The following is a 20,261-nucleotide window of genomic DNA, read 5'->3' on the forward strand; positions in this document are numbered from 1 at the left end:
CATTTGGCTGAAGATGTACATTATTTTCTAGGGCAGATGTGGGCCTCGTGCGGCCTGTGGGCCACATTCGGCCCTCTGGCTGTCTCAGACCAAGACAGCTGGGGGGGCTGGAAACCAGAGGTCCACGGCTGCACCATGCCCGCCCGCTCTCTGTCACCATCTGCGCTGACTTCTTTGGGGGATGAGAGGCCTCTGGCCACTTCCTCCACCAATCACCGTGTGTAACAGCTGACGCGATGACGTCATTTCATCAGCTGTGTACCGCAGAGAGTCATCGCACTGGAGACAGGAACAGAAGCAGAGCGCTGGGGAATGGGACCAAGGTGAGTATGTGGTGGTGTTATTTTTTTTATTTTTTTTTTATTTGTATGGGAATTTTTCATGCTGCACATGGAGAGGCTATGGGGCTGACATACTGCACTTGGGGAGGCTATGGGGGCCTCATGCAGTATATAGGAAGGCTGCGTGGGGCTCATGCTGTATATAGGGAGGGTGTGTAGGGCTTATGCAAGTATATAGGAAGGCTGTGTGGGGCTCATGCCGCATATGAGGAAGGCTGTGTGGGGCTCATGCCGCACATGGGGGAGGCTGTGTGGGGCTCATGACACACATGGAGGAGGCTGTGTTGGGCTCGTGACGCATATGGAGGAGGCTGTGTGGGGCTTTTGACGCACATGGGGAGGCTGTGTGGGGCTCATGACACACATGGAGGAGGCTGTGTGGGGCTCATGCTGCGTATGGGAGAGGCTGTGTGGGGCTCATGGCGCATATGGGGGAGGCTGTGTGGGGTTCATGGCGCATATGGGGGAGGCTGTGTGGGGTTCATGGCGCATATGGGGGAGGCTGTGTGGGGCTCATGCCGCATATGGGGGAAAGGTTTTGTGGGGCTCATGCCGCATATGGGGGAGGTTGTGTGGGCTCATGCCGTATGTTGGGGAGGCTGTGTGGGGCTCATGCTCCAGGACCTATGTATCAGATTGATAGTATTGTTTTAGATGGGTCTCCTGTGACCCTATTATTGCGGGGTTGAATCTTTTATATAGTAAAGAATTGCTAATATTTTGGAATTGTTGCTCAACTCCCGAATATACCAAGAAATAAAATCAATCTTTGTACCCATGGTTACGAACACCCATGAGAAAAGATGAGTCTTGTAGATAGCTAATCTCCTGGCTCTTAAAAGTATCCAAATTTTGCATTCAAAACATTCAACCACCCCATTTTCCACAACTGTGAACCAATAAAGCCCCTCCCATTTATGTTGTAAACCTGCCTTTACTAATAAGGGATGGGACTGAAACAAACCATTAGGGGCATGCACCTGCATAGGAAGAAACGTGATAAACAATATACCATTCTATTAGTATCATGGCCCACTGCACTAATGTAGAAACTAAAGTACCACAGAGGTTTGGACTAGTGATCAGCAAATACTCGAATCGAGCAGGTCGGACAGGTATAATAGAAGTCAGTGGTAAATTGGAGCATTTTTCTGGAAGACCCTAACAGAAGGGCTGGGGGAGGAGGGGCAGGAAAATTGTGGAAATGGAATGGCAACAGCATGAGGGAAAAATGTTAGGAAACATTCATTCCTGTATAAGGACTAGTATATAAGACAAAGTTAAAAAGATAAAACCCACCACATTTATCCCTTAATAGCCGGGCCATCTCTCACCGTATTTCCTTGTCGCCTTTGACTACTATAAATGACATAGTAGAGGGTTAAATAAAACTAAACTCACCAATAGTCATTGGTATGTGTAATTTTAACATTGTAGTACCTTATCTGGGCATGTGGTGTGTGTGACATGGTCAGACGCATCCTGTTTAATTTATGAAAGAGGGACTCTGAAATTAACAATGCCTATGCGGACCATGCAAGAACTGACAAAAATTAGAAAAAAGAGGAACTTGATACACCCTGCTAGAGTATGGTTGGCAATCCCCACATGTTAATTAGCTGTCTAACAGCTGAAAAACATGCGAGCCGGGGACTCAAGTATGGCGCTCGAGCACCCACCATACTCGATTGAGTATTAAGCGTACCCGAGCACCCCGATGCGATCAAGTATTGAACAGTGGCGAGCGAGCTCGCTCATCACTAGTTTGAACCCTAAGTACCAGCCACAATAGTACTAATGTCACATAGTAACATTAAATGAGACCTCAGTCCTACAATGAAGGGACCTGCTAGAGATAAAAACAGGTAGAAGGGAAAAAAGGACTTTTAGCATTGGCGTGTGTTAGAGCTGTCTCTGGCCTCTCCAGCCTCCTGCTGGTTTTGTTGCTCATTACTGTCCAGCCATTTGGGTGCATATTTTGAGGTCTCAAAGAATGTGGTAGTGCCATGGGCGACCACCCTGAGCGTCGAGTCTTGCAGGCCCTGTGCCCTCATTCTGCTCTTTTTCTAGAAACTGGGACCTTTTGCGTTGGACCTCCACTGAGATGTCTGGGTAAAAGGAGATTTTCTGTCCCCCCAGCCTGATGTCCTGAGTCTTTCGTGATTTCCTGAGTATGAAAAGGATCCTTGTAGTGCAGGATTTTGATCATAATAGGCCTATGGGGTCTGCCCACTGGGTCTGGTCTTGTGGGGACCCTCTGAGCTCTCTCGACAGCAAAGGAGTGAGGGTATCATATCTCTGTGACTGGCGGGAGAGTATCTTTCAACTTACTAACTTTGCTTTCCACTGCTGTGGTGCATTCCGCCTGTCTCTGCATGTCATGACCTATTTTACAAATAGATTCTTGTATATGGCCGACTTGTCCCAACAGTGTATGGAGTGTAAAGTTGCATTTATTACCTGCATTGAGGACATCTTGCAAGGAAGGACAGTCCTCCTGGGAAATCTCTTCAAAGATACAGTTTTTCCCATTAGAAGTTGCAGTAGATCCAAAATGCCTCTTGAGGGTTACCCTTAGTTCAGTGTACTCTATCTCCTCCTCTTCCTCCATAGATAATGTCATAAATCGGGATCGTTCCTCTCATCCCCTGTGTAGCAGACAGTGGCCTCTTGAGTGGGGTACTAGAGGAAGGAGGCTTGTGGACAAACTGCTCCAGCTGCGCAGCCACATGTCCTGTCGCATCTCTCTGCCTCCCTGCGTCCACCTGCCAGCAGTGTGGACACCATCTTGCATTTCAGCCAGCGCCGCACCTTCATCTCTCCCTTGCTTCTTAAGTACGTCATGACACCACCACAACCCGGAGATCAGCTCCTTGTCATTCAGGGATTTTTATGGAACTGGGTGACTCAAGCGCTAGTTCGTTCCTCTGCCTGTAAATGGGTTGTTCAGGATGAGTGCTGTGGGAGCTCAGGGAAGGCAAGTTTCCCCGCATACACTGCTCGCCCATGCCCTTGGGTCACTAGTGTTTATTGATGACAGAAGCAGCTGGATGAATTCTGAAGTGTTCAGGGCGAAACTTTCTGCTCATATTCGTCTTGTGACATGACCATCAAGGAGGCACTGGCTTCTAATGCGCAAGGCCATGCTCAATACGAGGCCGTATAGTCAGGTTTTGGCTGGGAATATGCATAATGTGTACGTAAATGCCGATCCTGGCTCAGAAACTGGCGAATCCTCTCAGCACACTGCACGCACGGGGGGGGATTCGTAAATCTGCAATCACACAGAGTGACTGTACACTTAGCAATTTAGACCAGACAATCCCTTTAAGACAAAACTTAAGGCAGAAAGACCTGCAAACAAGCAACAACTGCAGTGAAGGCCTGGCAAAGCCTCACAAAGGAGAAAACTCAGCATTTGGTAAAGTCCATTGCTTCCAGACAGGATTCTCTACAAAGTATTAAAAATAAGCATTTTATGTATGACAAAATTAATTTGTCCAATTACTTTTGAGCCCTTGAAATTAGGATGCTTTGTAGAAAATGGATTCAATCCTGAAACGTTTCACAGGATATTTTTGTTCAACCACTTTAATATATGTGGAACTACACTGATTTTTGGGAAATAAACTTACCATTAAATTTCTCTAATTTCTGTTTGTCAGGAAGCGAAAAAAAAATGATTGCAAGAAGCACTACCATACACTGTCAATGCATGCTGGTAGTTATAGTTTCTTAACCCTTGGAATTCTGGAGGGTTTTCAGCAGCCACATCCAATGCTATCTAACCCCTTTATGCCACCATACACTTTAAGATCTGAAATGCTGCACATCTTGTATGGGTTTGGACACACACAACTATCTCCCATAACAGTAAGGCAAGGTCGAACAGATTGGATTTTCCCTGTCTGACACTTTCTTGTGCCATGAGATAATCCAGTGTTGTGTGGCAGCCACTTGTCTCTGTAACTTTTTAGAATAACATACTGGTATTATGTAAATAATACCTGTCCTTCAGGATAAAACTTTTTTTTTTTTTTTTAATTTGTTTATTTAACCATAAGCAGTTATATAATACACACATTTAGTATATGATGTTAAGCTTGATACAAAATATACATATGCTCAGAAAACATGAAAATGTGAAGCATAATGTGTGCATCAGTTGTATATAAATAAAGCAAAACATAATACCAATTGAATCACAATAGCGTTGTGTTATTATGCCAATAATGAAACCTGCCTAGCTTCTAAATCCTACCTACGTCTACCAAAACATAAACCATTCTGCAGCCTACTTCCACATAATAAGCTGTTTACTGTGCGACATCTCTGCTCTGCAAAGTGAGGTGAGAGGAGTTCCACCTCTCTCAAATCTTTTCAAATTTACCCGGGCACCCTCTATTTTCATACAGCGTACGTTCATATGGGATAATCGAATTTACTAAAGTGATCCAGGACCCAAGAGAAGGAGGTGAATTCCCCGTCCACCATAATGCTAGTACCTTCCGTGCCATAAACAGTGTCTCCCGTAGAAAAATCCCAACATAATGACCCCATGCCTCCTCATCCCACACCCCAAATAGACAGATCAGTGGCTCAAGGGGAACAGGGGTTTGTACCAAAGATGGTAATAATGATGTTACCTCCCTCCAGTATTGCGTAACAACAGGACAGCACCAGATCATATGGATGAAGTATGCATCTATTGAGTGACATCTCAAACATTCCGATGACGGGTATCGGCCCATCCTAAAGAGTTGAATAGGAGTCAAATATGATTGATTAATAATATACAATTGTATCATCCTGTTGTTGGCAGATGGAGATACCCAGATAGGTGACTCCAGGATTTCTTCCCATTCCTCACCCTGTGTATCTGGGATGAGCCTCTCCCATTTCTTCTTAACAGAATCTAAGGCACATTCTGTCCCCACTGACTACATATATGTATATAGAGAGGAGATGAGACCTTGAGGGCCCTGTGATTTGAGGATCCCTATCAAAGGTAGAGACGAAATGCCATTATCTATACCTATACATCTCATGTGTGATTGAAAAGCTGATCTTAGTTGTAAATAACGGAAAAACTGGGATCTCAGGACACTGCGATTAACTTGTAATTGCTCAAAGGACACCAAAGTTCCATGATCGTATAGATCACCTATCGTAGAGACACTATACTGAACCCAGAACTCGGCGGATGGATGTTCAAGTAGCACCGGGAGGTAGTCATTATTCCATAGGGGCATTTCAGCTATAATATCCCCAAATCCAACCACCCCCTTAATCTGTCTCCATATCGATCGTGCCAGACGAAGCAGAGTTAACAATCTCGAGACATTTATTTTCCTCATTTCCAAAAAACCCAGTGGGCAACTAATCCGTGCAGCATGAAGTAGATGACTCAGAGTTTGGGAGATGACCTCCAGGCATCCATGTACTTATGGCCTTGGCCTGTCCAGCCAAGTAATATAAAAAGAAATCAAGTAACGCTGCTCCCCCTCCCCTCTTGGGCCTCTGTAGAGTGGTTAGTTTAAGTTTAGGCCTGGCTTTCCCCAAATAAAGGATGTGGTTTGGGAGTTCAGATTAGCAAAAAAGGATTTGGGCACCACTACCGCACTATGTTGAAGAAGGTAACTAAGCTTGGGAAGTAACATCATTTTAATTAAATTAATACGTCCGGCTACAGACAGTGGAAGTTTACCCCAGATCGCGAATTTACCCCTGACCGTCTCCAGCAATGGTTGTATATTGAGTTGCAAATCAAATTTACTACCCTGAGAAATGTGAACACCCAATTATTTAAAACTGGTTACAATGGGCAGTAAGGAGAGAGTCTCAAGTCGTGGCATTGGCGTGTGTGCACAGACACAAATCGTCCCTCAGTGTCTTTCCGGGCCTCCCTGGCCTCCCACCGAACATCTTTATGAATTAACAGTGAAACCCCCCTTGAATTGCTGGTGTGAAAAGCATGTATAAACCATTGCACCCACCGAACTGTATCTCTGGTCAGGTGCGTCTCCACCAGAGCCACAATATGAGGACGGTAGTGTCTAATTTGTGAGAACACCTTAATTTTCTTTCGAGGGGTTTTTATGCCTCTTACATTCCAAGTCATACAAATCAACTCAGAACCTATTCCCGTCCATTTGGATATAATGCATTATGGTGCCCGAACCAAGTGCAGAGATCCCACCCAGATAGCAAAATTGGCGTCAGCTGCGGCATCTACCTAAACAACTATAAAAATTAAAACTTTTGAAAAAGAAAAAACAAAACAGGAACCTAGTAACCTAGGAGCACAGTTTCTTGCCCCCATCAAAAAATAAACAAGGGGATACCATCACTGAGCACAGCGTCCGGTATTGTTGATATCTGGGTACTCGCCGAGAGAGCTCCAGTTAGACCTTGATTGAAAGAATCTGAAGTAACAGCCGCCACATTAGGATTCTTTCGCAGGGGATCCCCTATGGGACCGCAGCCACTCAATCGCCTCCGCCAGATCTGTGAAAAATACGAAAGAACTGTCATAAACAACCCGAAGTGGGGCCGGATATATCATCGAGTATACAATGTTTCTGTCCCTGAGCTGTTTCTTGACGGCTCAGGGACAAAAACAGTAAAAAGACAGTAAAAAAAAACCAGTAAAAAGATTAAAATTGATGGTGTCTGCCCTTTAAAGAACAATGATGGTGAAATCATAGAGAGCGATGTGGGAAAAGCAAATGTTTTAAATACTTTTTTTCTCAACAGTGTTCACACAGGAAAAGGATTTGCCAGGGGAAATGCAGAGTGATAATGTAAACTCCCCATTAAGTATTACCTGCCTAACCCAGGAAGAAGTGCAGAACCGCCTTAGTAAGATTAAAATTGACAAATCACCAGGCCCTGATGGCATTCACCCTCGGGTATTAAGGGAGTTAAGTAATGTGATAGACAGGCCTCTATTCCTTATATTTAAAGACTCTATAGAAACAGGGTCTGTTCCTTTTGATTGGTGGCAAGCAAATGTGGTACCAATATTCAAAAAGGGGTGTAAAAGGGAACCTGGAAACTATAGGCCGGTAAGCTTAACATCTGTTGTGGGTAAAATTTTTGAAGGGTTTCTAAGGGATACCATTATGGAATATCTCAATGTTAATAAATGTTTAACTCCATATCAACATGGATTTATGAAGGATCGCTCCTGTCAAACTAACCTGATCAGCTTCTATGAGGATGTAAGCTCTCAAGTGGACCAAGGAGAATCAATGGATGTCATTTATCTCGACTTCTCTAAAGCATTTGACACTGTCCCACATAAAAGATTGGTAAGTAAGATGAGAAAGCTTGGGCTAGGGGAAAATATGTGTAGATGGGTAGGTAGCTGGCTTAGTGATAGAAAACAAAGAGTGGTTATTAATGGTGCATACTCAGATTGGGCCAGGGTTACTAGTGGGGTACCACAGGGTTCTGTATTGGGCCCCCTACTATTTAATATATTTATTAATGATCTAGTGGATGGCTTACACAGTAAAATAACAGTATTTGCAGATGATACAAAACTATGTAAGGTAGTTAACACAAAGGAGGACAGTTTGCAACTACAGACAGATTTGAGTAAATTGGAGAATTGGGCTGAAAAATGGCAAATGAGGTTTAACACAGATAAGTGTAAGGTTATGCACATGGGAAGGAGAAACAGATGCTATAATTACTTACTAAATGGGAAACTGCTGGGGAAATCAGACATGGAAAAAGACTTAGGCATCTTAGTCAATAAGAAGCTAAATTGGAGTGCCCAGTGTCAGGCAGCTGCCACCAAAGTAAATAGGGTCATGGGATGCATTAGAAAAGGTCTGGGGACACGAGATGAAAACATAATTCTCCCTCTGTACAAATCACTCGTCAGACCACACTTGGAGTATTGTGTGCAATTTTGGACGCCGGTGCTCAAGAAAGACATTACTGAACTTGAAAGGGTTCAAAGGCGGGCTACTAAAATGATGGAGTTGGTTCACTACAATACCCAGAAAGGTTGTCAAAATTATGTCTATTTACTCTAGAAAAGAGAAGACTTAGGGGAGACTTAATATATATGTACAAGTATATCAGAGGGTAATACAGAGATCTCTAAAATGAACTGTTTGTACCAAGGACTGTGACAAGAACAAGGGGGCATTCTCATCCTTTGGAGGAAAGACAATTTCTGCCACCAGCATAGAAGAGGGTTCTTCACGGTAAGAGCAGTGAGGCTCTGGAATTCTCTTCCTGAGGAAGTGGTGATGGCCAACTCACTGAATGAATTTAAGAAAGGAATGGATGCTTTTCTTGTGAGTAACAGTATAGAAGGTTATGAATAACAGAATATTATAGGTAGATGGTTGACCCAGCTTAGGGTAAGGATTTTTTTTCCCTATGGAGAAAATTGGCTGCTTCTCTGTGGGTTTTTTGCCTTTCCCAGGATCAACAATGCAGAACAGCTGCACTAAAAATAGTCTGAACTAGATGGACATAAGGTCTTCCTTCAGCCTTCAAAACTATGTTACTATGTTGACCTCGATAAATTGTGCCCGCTGCTTCTGCAGTTCCATGGAAAAATCCGGAAAGATGGAAACGACAGCATTGTTGAACTTAATAGGACTTTTCAGTCGTGCAAGATGCAGGATGGTATCTCTGTCCTTACAATTGAGCAAGCGTGCCAGGAAAGGTCGAAGTGGGGCTCCCGGAGGCAGCGGTCTTGCAGGGACCCTGTGAGTTCTTTCAACAGCGAGCATTGAGGAGAATTCATCTCCCAGGGAGGTCTTAAGCCGATCCTCTAGAAACTGCTCAGGATGCTGACCTTCCGAGCACTCAGGCAGACCAACGATACGGATATTATTCCGGCGCATTCTGTTTTCTAAATCATCCGCCTTCTGCTTCCAAGCATTCATGGAGCCCGCCACCTTCGTTAATTTAGCCTCCATAGGTGTAATGGTATCCTCCACCTTGGACACCCTCGTCTCCACCTCCGTAATGCTTCCCTTCATGGCCTGCATTTCCTGGCGAAGTCTCCCCACCTCCGTATAAACATCCTCAATCTTCTCCGTCAGGGATGTCCTCGTCAAAGAGAGAGCCTGCATAAACTGCTCAGACGCTTGTTTAAGGGTCAATTCCTCCTGATCCGTCTCCTCCGCACCCCCCGAAGGGCGATTTTTGCGCTGAACTTGAGAGGAAGTGCTTCTATTATGTTGTGCACTTTCAGCGGGGTCAGGTCTAACAAATTCCTTCAATTTTTCCGCCGCCCAGACACTTTAAGTCGGCTCATGTTTATCTGCAGTGCGGTCTGATGAAATGGCTGAAAACGTGTGATCCAGGTGTCACCCCCCACAGGTGAAGGTTACAGCAGGGCTGGTAACAGTTAATTGTGGGTCAAGCTACAGAGGGATGCCTCAGGGATTATGAGGACGGCAACCAGCCTTGTTCGGTACAGATCCTTATGGCCAGGGGAGGGAGAGGGGGCCCCACAGAGACAGCTGCAGTGGGGGAGGGTACACAGAGCCTCCCTTAATAATGGCGCCAGCCGGTATAGTGAGCGGATAATAAGAGAGGGATACCACGCAGGGCCCACTTTTTCAGGGCACTCACCGTGCGCTCCCTCAGATTGTCAGCCGGTTTCTTCACTGCCCGGTGCAGCAAAGTAAGCCGACGCTGCAGCTCTCAGTAGCTGAGCTGCGCGCCCAAGATGGCCACCTCCTTGTGGGGAACCAGCCGTCCGCTCCTGTCTCCCCCGCCGCCCCCTATCAGAAGTTGCCTCCCGACCTGCCGCGGGGTACCCAGGGGGTCCCGACGTCTAAGGGGGTCCAGCCAGCTGTAGGTAAGCTACCAGGAAGGGGTCCAGGATCCGACAGGATGATGAGGAGCTCTCCTTGCCGGCGTCCTCTCCCTCTCACAGCATAGCCACGCCCTCCAGGATAAAACCTTTAGAAGAAGCCTTGTCCTGCCATTCTCACTCCCACGAGATAAGTCTGCATTTACCTGCGGTGCATACTAGGCTTGTATGTCCTAGAACTGTCCTGATTATCATGCTCTTTTTTGAGTGGGTGTTGGCTCTTCATCAGCAATTCTGTTGGCACTATGAGTACTTGAATTTCCTTTCATCACATCCAAGCATCCAGTGCTCCTGCCATTGTCCATTGTGGCCAGAAAGGTGTATTTTCCCTGTTAATTACTGTGAAAAAAATAGTGCTAACCCTATACTTCTCCAAAAAAACAATGGAAACTGCAGTAAAGGGTTTGTTGTTTTTGGCACAAACCACTACGTGTACAGGAGTCCTCAAAGATTTACCTTTAGTGCGTGATTTATTTCTTAATGCAACAATGCCATACTCACCGTGATGGAAACATCCTCCTCCTCTTGTGATAAATCGCTTCTCCCCAGCAGGTGGATAGGATCCGGGTCTTATCCCAATAGATTGAATCTTCGCTTCCAACCACCAAAACGTAATTACAAAGGTCTTCTCTAATAAACTGCATATATCACCTAAATTATTTTGATTTTCTTCCTCCAGTGGCTATTTTACCAACAATCTGGGAAACTTGAAGGCATGTTTGTTTTGCTCATATGGGCACATTATTAAGGAGAGAAATATATTCTATCTGAATCCAGGAAGCCTAGATATAAGTTATACCTGGCATTGTTGTCGCGCTCCGTCTTTGCATCATGACGTTCAGGTCCCAGCAGTGTCCTGGAGCCGACTCTCGCCTGTATCCACGGGATCAGTATGGGTGTTCTGCTCCTTTAATGATTTCTATTAAAGCAGAAATTTGGAAAATTCTAATGAATGACACACAAAGCAAACAAAGCTTTAGAAGATTTTGTTATATCACATCAAGGTTGGAATACATTGCATTACCTGGATAGTTTTTGGTGATTAGTGTCAGTAGGCATGAGTTGTAATTGCAGCTGTTTACTTAATATCCGTTCTCTTAAATTATTAAATTCATTTTATTTTTTGCAACATGAGTATCTCATTGTTTGAGTTGGAAAAAAAAAATGTAAAACTAAATTACCCATACTAGGTCTTCTCATTGTGAATTCAGGTGGAAGCCTTAACGCACCAACCCAGAGCCACGACTGTGCATGCCGTACGAGACTCTGAACTTGCCAAGCTACCTGAGGGCGCGCTGACCTCCATCAAACGCAAGTATCCCCAGGTACATAACACATGGCCTTTGTAGCTACAACTATCACATGGCTCTGTGATAATGTGGTATTCCCATATTGTATATTTTTAAGCATTTCCACAGGGTGCACCATAAATGTATGACACATGCAGGTCTCGTCTCCCACATCAGGTAGGAGTATAAAACAAGCAACTTCACATCAAAAACAATGGAAATGGGGCCATGTTATACATTGGTGGAAGAGAGGCAGGTGGCGGCACCTGCATCTCTTTAATCTAATTTGTATGGGTGTCCTGGAACTTGCACATTTAGATACTCACCAACTTATTTATTTATATAGAACCATTGATTCCATGGTGCTGTATATGAGAAGGAGTTACATACAAAATACATAAGGATGGACTGGAGAGGTGTGAGAGTGTTAGCAGGTAGGCCATAGAGGAGGATGTTGCAGTAGTCAAGGCGGGAGATGTTGAGGGCATGCAGAAGCATTTTAGTAAGTTTAGGGTTGAGGAAAGGACAGATTCTGGAAGTATTTTTGAGTTGGAAGTGGTACAAGCTTGGATGTGCGGTTTGAAAGACAGGGCAGAGTTAAGGGTTACTCTGTAGTCCGGTACAGGAGAAAGCATGTTGTCATTGTGATAGATTGATCAAGTAGGGAAGATACTTGAGATGGAGGAAAGATGAGTTCAAGTTTGTCCTCATTTAGCTTCAGGAAGCGAGAGGAGATGGAGGAGGAGGATATGGCTAATAGATCTACCTCTTGGCTGTCCAGAATCCCAGAGTGTCTAAGTGTGATCATCATTTAGATGGTACTGGAAGCCATGGGACTTTGAGTTGTCCCAGGCCAAGGGTATAGATGGATAAGAGTATGGATCCTAGGACAGAGCCTTGCCACAGAGAGGGCAAGATGAGGAGGTAGTGTGGGAGTGGGAGCCGCTTAATATGCAGATTGGAAAGGTGTGAGGAGATCCAGGATAGGGCAAGATCTTTGACGCCAAAGGAAGAAAGGATCTGTAGTAAGAGGGAGTGGTCAACTGTTTGAAAGGTGGAGTACAGGTGTAGAAGGAGTATAGAGAATGGTCTGTTTTCTTTGGCTGTAAGTAGGTCACTAGTAATTTTGGTAAGGGCAGTTTCAGTAGAATAATGGGGACAGAAGCTAGATTGTAGATTGTCGGAAGTGCAAGTTAGATGAGAGGTGGGAGGAAAGTTTGGCGTGGACGTGCTGCTCAAGGAGTTTGGAAGCGAATAGGAGCAGCGATTTGGGTCGATAGCTGGACATAGCGGTCGGGTCAAGGGATTGCTTTTTGAGGGTGGGTTGATTGTGGTATGTTTGAAAGCAGAAGGGAAAGTACCAGAAGTTAGTGATAGGTTGAAGAGATGGGTTTGGGATGGGGTTAAGTGCATAAGTGGTGAGGTGTGATTTGGAGAGGAGATGAGCAATCTTCTAAAGTGATTTTGGAGAGGACAGTTATGGGGGAAAGGCATTGGTCTGATGTACAACGAGGTTGTGGTGGTTGACTCCATGGTGTCACATCTAGCACATAGTAGAGGAATGAAGTCTTGCTGAATAATTAGCAGCTGACTTGTCATTTTCCAGCTACATGGACCGTCCATAGATTTATGCATCACACTCTGCTGTTGTCAGTTTTCTTCTCAAGGTCATATAACTTACAACAATATAACTGATATCTGTAGAGAAAGTGAGCAGACCATTCATCTATACTCTCAGACGTAGTTCAAACAGGCTCCGACCAGCAGGTATTACTAGTGGGTTTTAGTAATTATATTAAACCGTTACATGTCTTCTAAATTTCTCCAAAAATATGGCAATGCATAAAATTTCCCTGGTACTTGGGGGTTAATGTGACCTGAGCTGTAGTAAATCCTTTCAGGAAGGGCTTAGTAACAGTGAGAGATAATTCAGATGAAACCCAATTACTGAAATGCAATGAAAATCAATATTTGCCCTTTTTACACCACGCAATTACCAGCAGATTGATGGTGAATATGGAATTTGCCAAGTCTGGCAGAAATTAATTCACAGATTTTTCTCTATTCAGGTGGTGACCCGACTTATCCATCTACTCGGAGAGAAGATCCTTGGCAGCTTACAGCAAGTCAACGGACCCCTTACAGGTGAGAATCAGCACTTGGCTGGCTTTATTCTTGGCTGTTGGTTGAATTGACGTATTTAGGGATGTGGCGGATGGCCAGCTCCTCATAGATCAATTACTCATTATCACCATGTGTACAGATAGGGGAGCATGGCTGAGACAGTGAGAGGGGAGCTGTGAGTGATTGCTTTTCTGATCTGCAGCCCTGTAATATTGGTAATGGACGCTGAGCTGTGATCTGTCCCTGTGATATCCAGCGCCGGAGATTGTCGAAGGAGCTTTCTGTCTTTACGAACATATTCTGATTGTTCTTCAATTCTGGGACTGTGAAAATCAAAAGAAGGGACCTTTGATAAGAGGCTATGATCACCCAAAACTGCAGACTTTCATTGCACAGCAGCTAAATGACAGAGGAAATAGTTTATGTAATAGTATGGGCCAACACTAGGCTCTCTGATCATCACACATCCTCTCTATGTGGGACCTCTGATAGATGAGATGTGTGGTCCTGATCTTCACACATCCTCTATATGAAGACCACTCATAGATGAGACGTGTGGTCCTGATCATCACACATCGTTTATATGTGGAACCTCTGATAGATGAGACGTGTGGTCCTGATGTTCACACATCCTCTATATGAGGACTGCTCATAGATGAGACTTGTGGTCCTGATCATCACACATCCTCTATATGTTATGACTTCTCATAGATGAGACATGTTGTCCTGATCATCATACATCCTGTATATGTGAAGACTGCTTATTGAGATGTGTGGTCCTGATCATCACACATCCTTTATATGTGGGACCTCTGATAGATGAGCCGTGTGGTCCTGATCTTCACACATCCTCTATGTGAGGACTGTTCATAGTTGAGACATGTGGTCCTGATCATCACACATCCTCTATATGTTAGGACTACTCATAGATGAGACATGTTGTCCTGATAATCATACATCCTGTATGTGTGAAGACCGCTTATTGAGATGTGTGGTCCTGATCATCACACATCCTTTATATGTGGGACGTCTGATAGATGAGACGTGTGGTCCTGATCTTCACACATCCTCTATATGAGGACTGCTCATAGTTGAGACATGTGGTCACGATCATCACACATATTCTATATGTTAGGACTACTCATAGATGAGACATGTTGTCCTGATCATCATACATCCTGTATATGTGAAGACCGCTTGGGACTGCTCATAGTTGAGACATGTGGTCCTGATCATCATACATATTCTATATGTTAGGACTACTCATAGATGAGCCGTGTGGTCCTGATCTTCACACATCCTCTATATGAGGACTGCTCATAGTTGAGACATGTGGTCCTGATCATCATACATATTCTATATGTGAGGACTACTCATAGTTGAGACGTGTGGTCCTGATCATCACACATCCTCCATATGTGAGGACTACTCATAGTTGAGACATGTGGTCCTGATCATCACACATCCTCTATATGTGAAGACTGCTTATTGAGACGTGTGGTCCTGATCATCACACATCCTTTATATGTGGGATGTCTGATAGATGAGACGTGTGGTCTTGATCTTCACACATCCTCTATATGAGGACTACTCATAGTTGAGACATGTGGTCCTGATCATCATACATCCTCTGTTTGTTAGTACTACTCATACATGAGACCTGTTGTCCTGATAATCATACATCCTGTATATGTGAAGACCACTTATTGAGATGTGTGGTCCAGATCATCACACATCCTTTATATGTGGGACGTCTGATAGATGAGACGTGTGGTCCTGATCTTCACACATCCTCTATTTGAGGACTGCTCATAGTTGAGACATGTGGTCCTGATCATCACACACATTCTATATGTTAGGACTACTCATAGATGAGACATGTTGTCCTGATCATCATACATCCTGTATATGTAAAGACCGCTTATTGAGATGTGTGGTCCTGATCTTCACACATCCTCTATATGAGGACTGCTCATAGTTGAGACATGTGGTCCTGATCATCATACATATTCTATATGTGAGGACTACTCATAGTTGAGACATGTGGTCCTGATCATCACACATCCTCTCTTATCAGGATCACTTACAGTGGAGAGTTGCTCTGACTCTTGAGATTCCTTTTTTATTGCATTTGACAAAAGTCTTTTTGGTAATAAAGTTGTGATTAGTTCACCTGAGGTGTCAGCGCTTGGATGGATAATGGAGAGGTTGTCGGTGACACAACCCCTGCAGCGCACTGTGACTTTACATGGCGGCTCTTGAGCCCTATTATATTTAATGCTGGGTTTTTGTCCTGCCGGCAGCAGCTTCTCCTCATCACCTGCTCCCGCTGCTAGGTCAGTAACTATATTTGCTTGCTTTGGATGTTTCCTTGGTTACGATGCGGTGAGTCATCTGTCCCAGCTGAACATAAACCTTCTCCGCTAGGAGGGAAGTGGCTCTTACCTGCAGATTATTGCTCCAAGAGCGTTGCGCCACGTGGCGGCAACCTGTGGCATAGGTGCTTGTGCATCGTTGGCAAATGTGGAGCTTGGTGGCGTGGATGATCCTGCCTGTTATGGGGCAGCTCCCTGGTTCAGTGGCTAGTTGAATATCCCTGCAGCGAGCATGCACTGCGATTAATAGGGGCAATGTCTTGTAGTCCTCCACACCAGATGCTGTGCCCAGCTTCTTTAGCAGCGGTCTAAAAGATAAGTTTTCGACAGCGCCCCATAGAGCTTGGAAATGTGCAGCCAAGAGCACTTGCGCCATCATATTACAGCTTGCATCTATCCATGTAGAATGGCATTTAAAGAAATCTCAGAATCACTTGCAGAAATCTGTCAGTGTGAACTGACCTGTACTTTAGGACAATATTTTTCGCAATTAGTTGCACTTTAAGCCAAATCTATTTTATTTTTCTAAACCTGGTACAGGGCGCGTCCAGTATTTCACTTAAGCCTGGGGCGTTTAGTTTCAGTAAATCTCCTGGTAAATCTCAACTGCGGATTTATGTCCTCTTTTTATGCTTCGTAACTATAACCCCAATCATACACCTTGAGTGGTTTTCTTCCTCCTGACTGATGTGCGTTGTCTCCAGAGGTCTCTGTGTACCGGGCACTGATGGAACAATGGCTGCATGTTAAGTTGATGGGATATTCACATGGTTGTCAGACCTGCAATATACATTGCTGCTTAATTCTGGGTATGATTGTCAGAGCTCTGGTCCTCCCAAATCTAAGAAGATGGTTATTATATCCACTGACAAATACTACATATTAGCCCCTGAAAGCTGCGCAGACTCGTTACCCAAATCGCTGTTTGTATAATTACGCGTGAGTCCAAGTTCAGCCTAATTATCTCCTCTATCTGTGGCTTGTTAATGAAGCGTCCACGCGCCGTGGCTCTGGAAGTGTTGGCTATATCGTGAATCAGCACTTCCCTGTCTCATCAATCACAGTCACGTAAATCCCCACACATCTTTCCCGTTGACCTGCTAAGGGGCAGATTCCATTTCACTTGAAAATTGTATGAGCCGCAGCTCGATTGTATTATTTATTTATTTTTTTCAGAATCTTTTTTTTTTTTTTTTCCCTCTTTTTTGCTTTAACAAAAGCGTAGACGTATCTGATTGAAAGTATTCCCAGCAGGCAGCAAGGTATAAAGAGCGAGCCCCGCGGCACAGACCGGACCCCCAGCTGTCGCTGAGTCTTTTCAAGATGGAAGACTCGCTGGTTTCCACAATAAACATGTTGCATAATTTCAGCATTTTGTAAAGGATTCGGCTGCCAGTATCTACCGCTTCATAAATCTAGATTTAGTTCTCAGATACGTCCTCCTAAAGTTTTAACCCCATCAGCACCTGAGCTTCTCTGCCTGCACCACTTCCAGGATAAGCCTTATCACATACGTATACATGGACCCCTGCATTCCTATTACTGATGGCTGATGTCTCCTGCCATCATCCCATCATGTGCAGTGTTATGTAATGTTCCCCTTCTTCCTGCTGCACCACAGCATTTCCATTTCCTCCCACATTTATGAAAGTGACACATGGATGCTCTGTATGCGCACTTTCTACAGATGCACAATAAAATACACATCTGTGGGTGACAATATTTGAGCACAGGTCTTGCTATGTTCCACAATTTTCTGATTTGGGGAATGATGGCACCGATGACAAGGCGCATACATCGGGATCATTGACATGTACAGGGAACACATCACAGAGCACCCGTTCACTGAGCTTTATTACCCCAGGGGTTATCTACCTGCTCCATCCACACAGGGGTCTTTCTGCACTCTGTTTTCCAGCAGCTAGACCCCCAGCTGCGGCAGCTGTTGAACTGCCAAAACCTTAGTGTTATGGGACCAGCGGGTAAAACCACAGCTGCTAATGGAAGGATTAGATATTTCTGTGCCCCCTTGTTTAAGTATATTCAGAACCAACTAGAAAGGAGGGAAGACATCTTATCGGTCGGCATCCACGTCACAACACTTAATGTTTTGACCCCCATTGTGTTTTGTTTTCTTTTTTACCTTGTCCGCAGGTCACGGTCTTGGCCTTCACACTACCGGCAGCAAATGGGATTCTGGGAATCCGTCCAGTAACCTTTCCACGGTAGCCATATTACCGGTGTCAGAGGACGTTCCTCTTACAGCTTTCACCCTGGAGCTGAAGCATGCACTCAGCGCTGTAGGTGAGTCATCCCTGCCCAGAGTGAATGTCCATCCCTACCCCAGCTGACTATTATAGTGCAGTTTCCATGTGTGTGTATGTATGTGTGTATATGTATATATAATATGAAAAAAGGGAAAAAGCAGCACAAAAATTGAACAGACAATGCGGGTGTAAGCCTTCCGGGCATATTCCAAACCTCAAAAATAGTCCTCAAGATGAAAGCAGCACACCAAAAGAAATCCAGTCAAAGTGCTATTTATTAGCCCATCTGGCTAGTTGCCCATACAGCGACGTTTCGGTCTGGGGAGTTGTGGACCTCTCTCAAGAAAGGTCCACAACTCCCAGGACCGAAACGTCGTTGTATGGGCAACTAGCCAGATGGGCTAATAATTAGCACTTTGGCTGGATTTCTTTTGGTGTGCTGTGCTGCTTTCATCTTGAGGAGTGTATATGTATATACATGTGTATGTGTGTGTGTATGTGTGTATATATATATATATATATATATATATATATATATATATATATATATATATATATATATATATATATATATATATATCTATCTCCAAAAAGCAAGAACAGCACACCGGTTTTTCAGGGTTAAATGAGAGCTGTTTATTTGGCCCATAATTGCGACGTTTCGGTTCAAGTGGTGAACCTTTTTCAAGCAGTGACCACCACTTGAACCGAAACATTGCACTTATGGGTTAAATAGCTCTTATTTAACCCTGAAAAACCGGTGTGCTGTTCCTGCTTTTTGGATTTTTTGCATCATAAAGATTTGGTACATGCCTGTGGGAGCTCTGCACCTGGACTCTCTTCTGTATTTTTGCGCTGCTCTATTTTCTTGTTATATATATATATATATATATATAATAATCTACACACGGCTCACCACCCTGGGAATTATGATTGAAAATTCCCATCCTGTTTATTTGTCCATCTTCCATTGTGTGTGACCATCTTGGCTCAAAAGATGTTGGAAACTTGTGAGCGATGTAAATATCCAAATATCCTTGCTTTTCTAACAGATTGGTTTACATCAGTACTCCTCTGGGGCGCAAGATCCCTCTGCTTGTCATAAATAAATTTTTACAGTATTGATGACAGCTCACCTTAGGACAATCATTTCCAGAGAAAATGCCAGACCTTTGGCCATGCTCACAGGTTTCTGTTACTAAAAATCTAAGCACCCAGTCACTAATGTAAATGTCCCCATACCGATGGGGTTAAAGTTGGTAGTTGCTGTCTAAATCAGCAGATTTTGCCGACCTTTATAATGTGTATTTAGGCTTCTTGACTCTCAGGTGATGTCAGGGGAGTAGAGTATTGGCAGAAGTGTGGAGGGGACACTCTTCCCTTTTGAAAACACAAGCACCCTCAACCAATCAGAGTGTGCATGTTTACAGGGGAGTTAAATAAGCAAAGCCGTCGTCCTAGTGAGCATCATTGAGGCTATGTGCACACGTTGCGGATTTGTTGCCGATACTCGTTTTTTCTGTGCGGAATTTCACCAAATCCGCAAAGGATTGCTAAAGAAAATGTTAATCAATGGGAATCCAGAATTGGTGTGCACATGCTGCGGAAAATTCCATCCTTATTCCCAGCATTTTATTTTCTGCAGCATGTCAATTCCTTTTGCGGATCTGCAGCGTTTCTGCACCCATTGACTTACGTTGAGTCAGTCAAATCCACAGCCAAACCGCAGGTGTAAAAAAGGTTTACAGATTTGATGCGGATTTGCGTGCTAAAAACGCTGCAGAGAGCAAATGATGTCAGAAGGAGGAAGAGTGTGTGGGCGCAGAATATGTGTGTATATGTCTGTCTGTCTGCGGGTGTCTGCGTCTGTCTGCGTGTTTGTATGCATCTGCCTGTGGGTTTGTGTGTGTGCATCTGTCTGCGGGTTTGTGTGTGTGCATCTGTCTGCTGGTGTCTGTGTGTGTGTACCCAGGCATCATCTGATGGGACCACTACTCCTATCCGGCTATGTC

The 20,261-nt window shown here is 44.3% G+C and overlaps 1 protein-coding gene and 1 long non-coding RNA gene across 4 annotated transcripts in view; one reads left to right on the forward strand and one right to left on the reverse strand.

The window, feature by feature from the left end:
• PNPLA7 (patatin like domain 7, lysophospholipase) overlaps nt 1-20,261 on the forward strand; it is a 339,713-nt gene that overhangs the window by 268,474 nt on the left and 50,978 nt on the right. For all 3 annotated transcript variants that reach the window (XM_073558322.1, XM_073558321.1, XM_073558323.1), the window contains 3 exons: nt 11,406-11,519; nt 13,553-13,628; nt 18,137-18,286. In XM_073558322.1, the coding sequence (XP_073414423.1) occupies nt 11,406-11,519; nt 13,553-13,628; nt 18,137-18,286 (340 nt within the window). The remainder of the gene's footprint in view (nt 1-11,405; nt 11,520-13,552; nt 13,629-18,136; nt 18,287-20,261) is intronic.
• Nucleotides 4,506-20,261, reverse strand: part of LOC141068773 (uncharacterized) — a 37,337-nt gene continuing 21,581 nt past the window's right edge. Inside the window, exons 2-3 of the long non-coding RNA XR_012226496.1 lie at nt 10,994-11,113; nt 4,506-6,848 (exon numbers count right to left, since the gene is read on the reverse strand). This is a non-coding gene — a long non-coding RNA (uncharacterized lncRNA). The remainder of the gene's footprint in view (nt 6,849-10,993; nt 11,114-20,261) is intronic.

This window comes from Dendrobates tinctorius, unplaced genomic scaffold (assembly GCF_039654945.1).
Source record: "Dendrobates tinctorius isolate UK_male_01 unplaced genomic scaffold, ASM3965494v1 ptg000013l, whole genome shotgun sequence".
Taxonomy (NCBI): domain Eukaryota; kingdom Metazoa; phylum Chordata; class Amphibia; order Anura; family Dendrobatidae; genus Dendrobates; species Dendrobates tinctorius.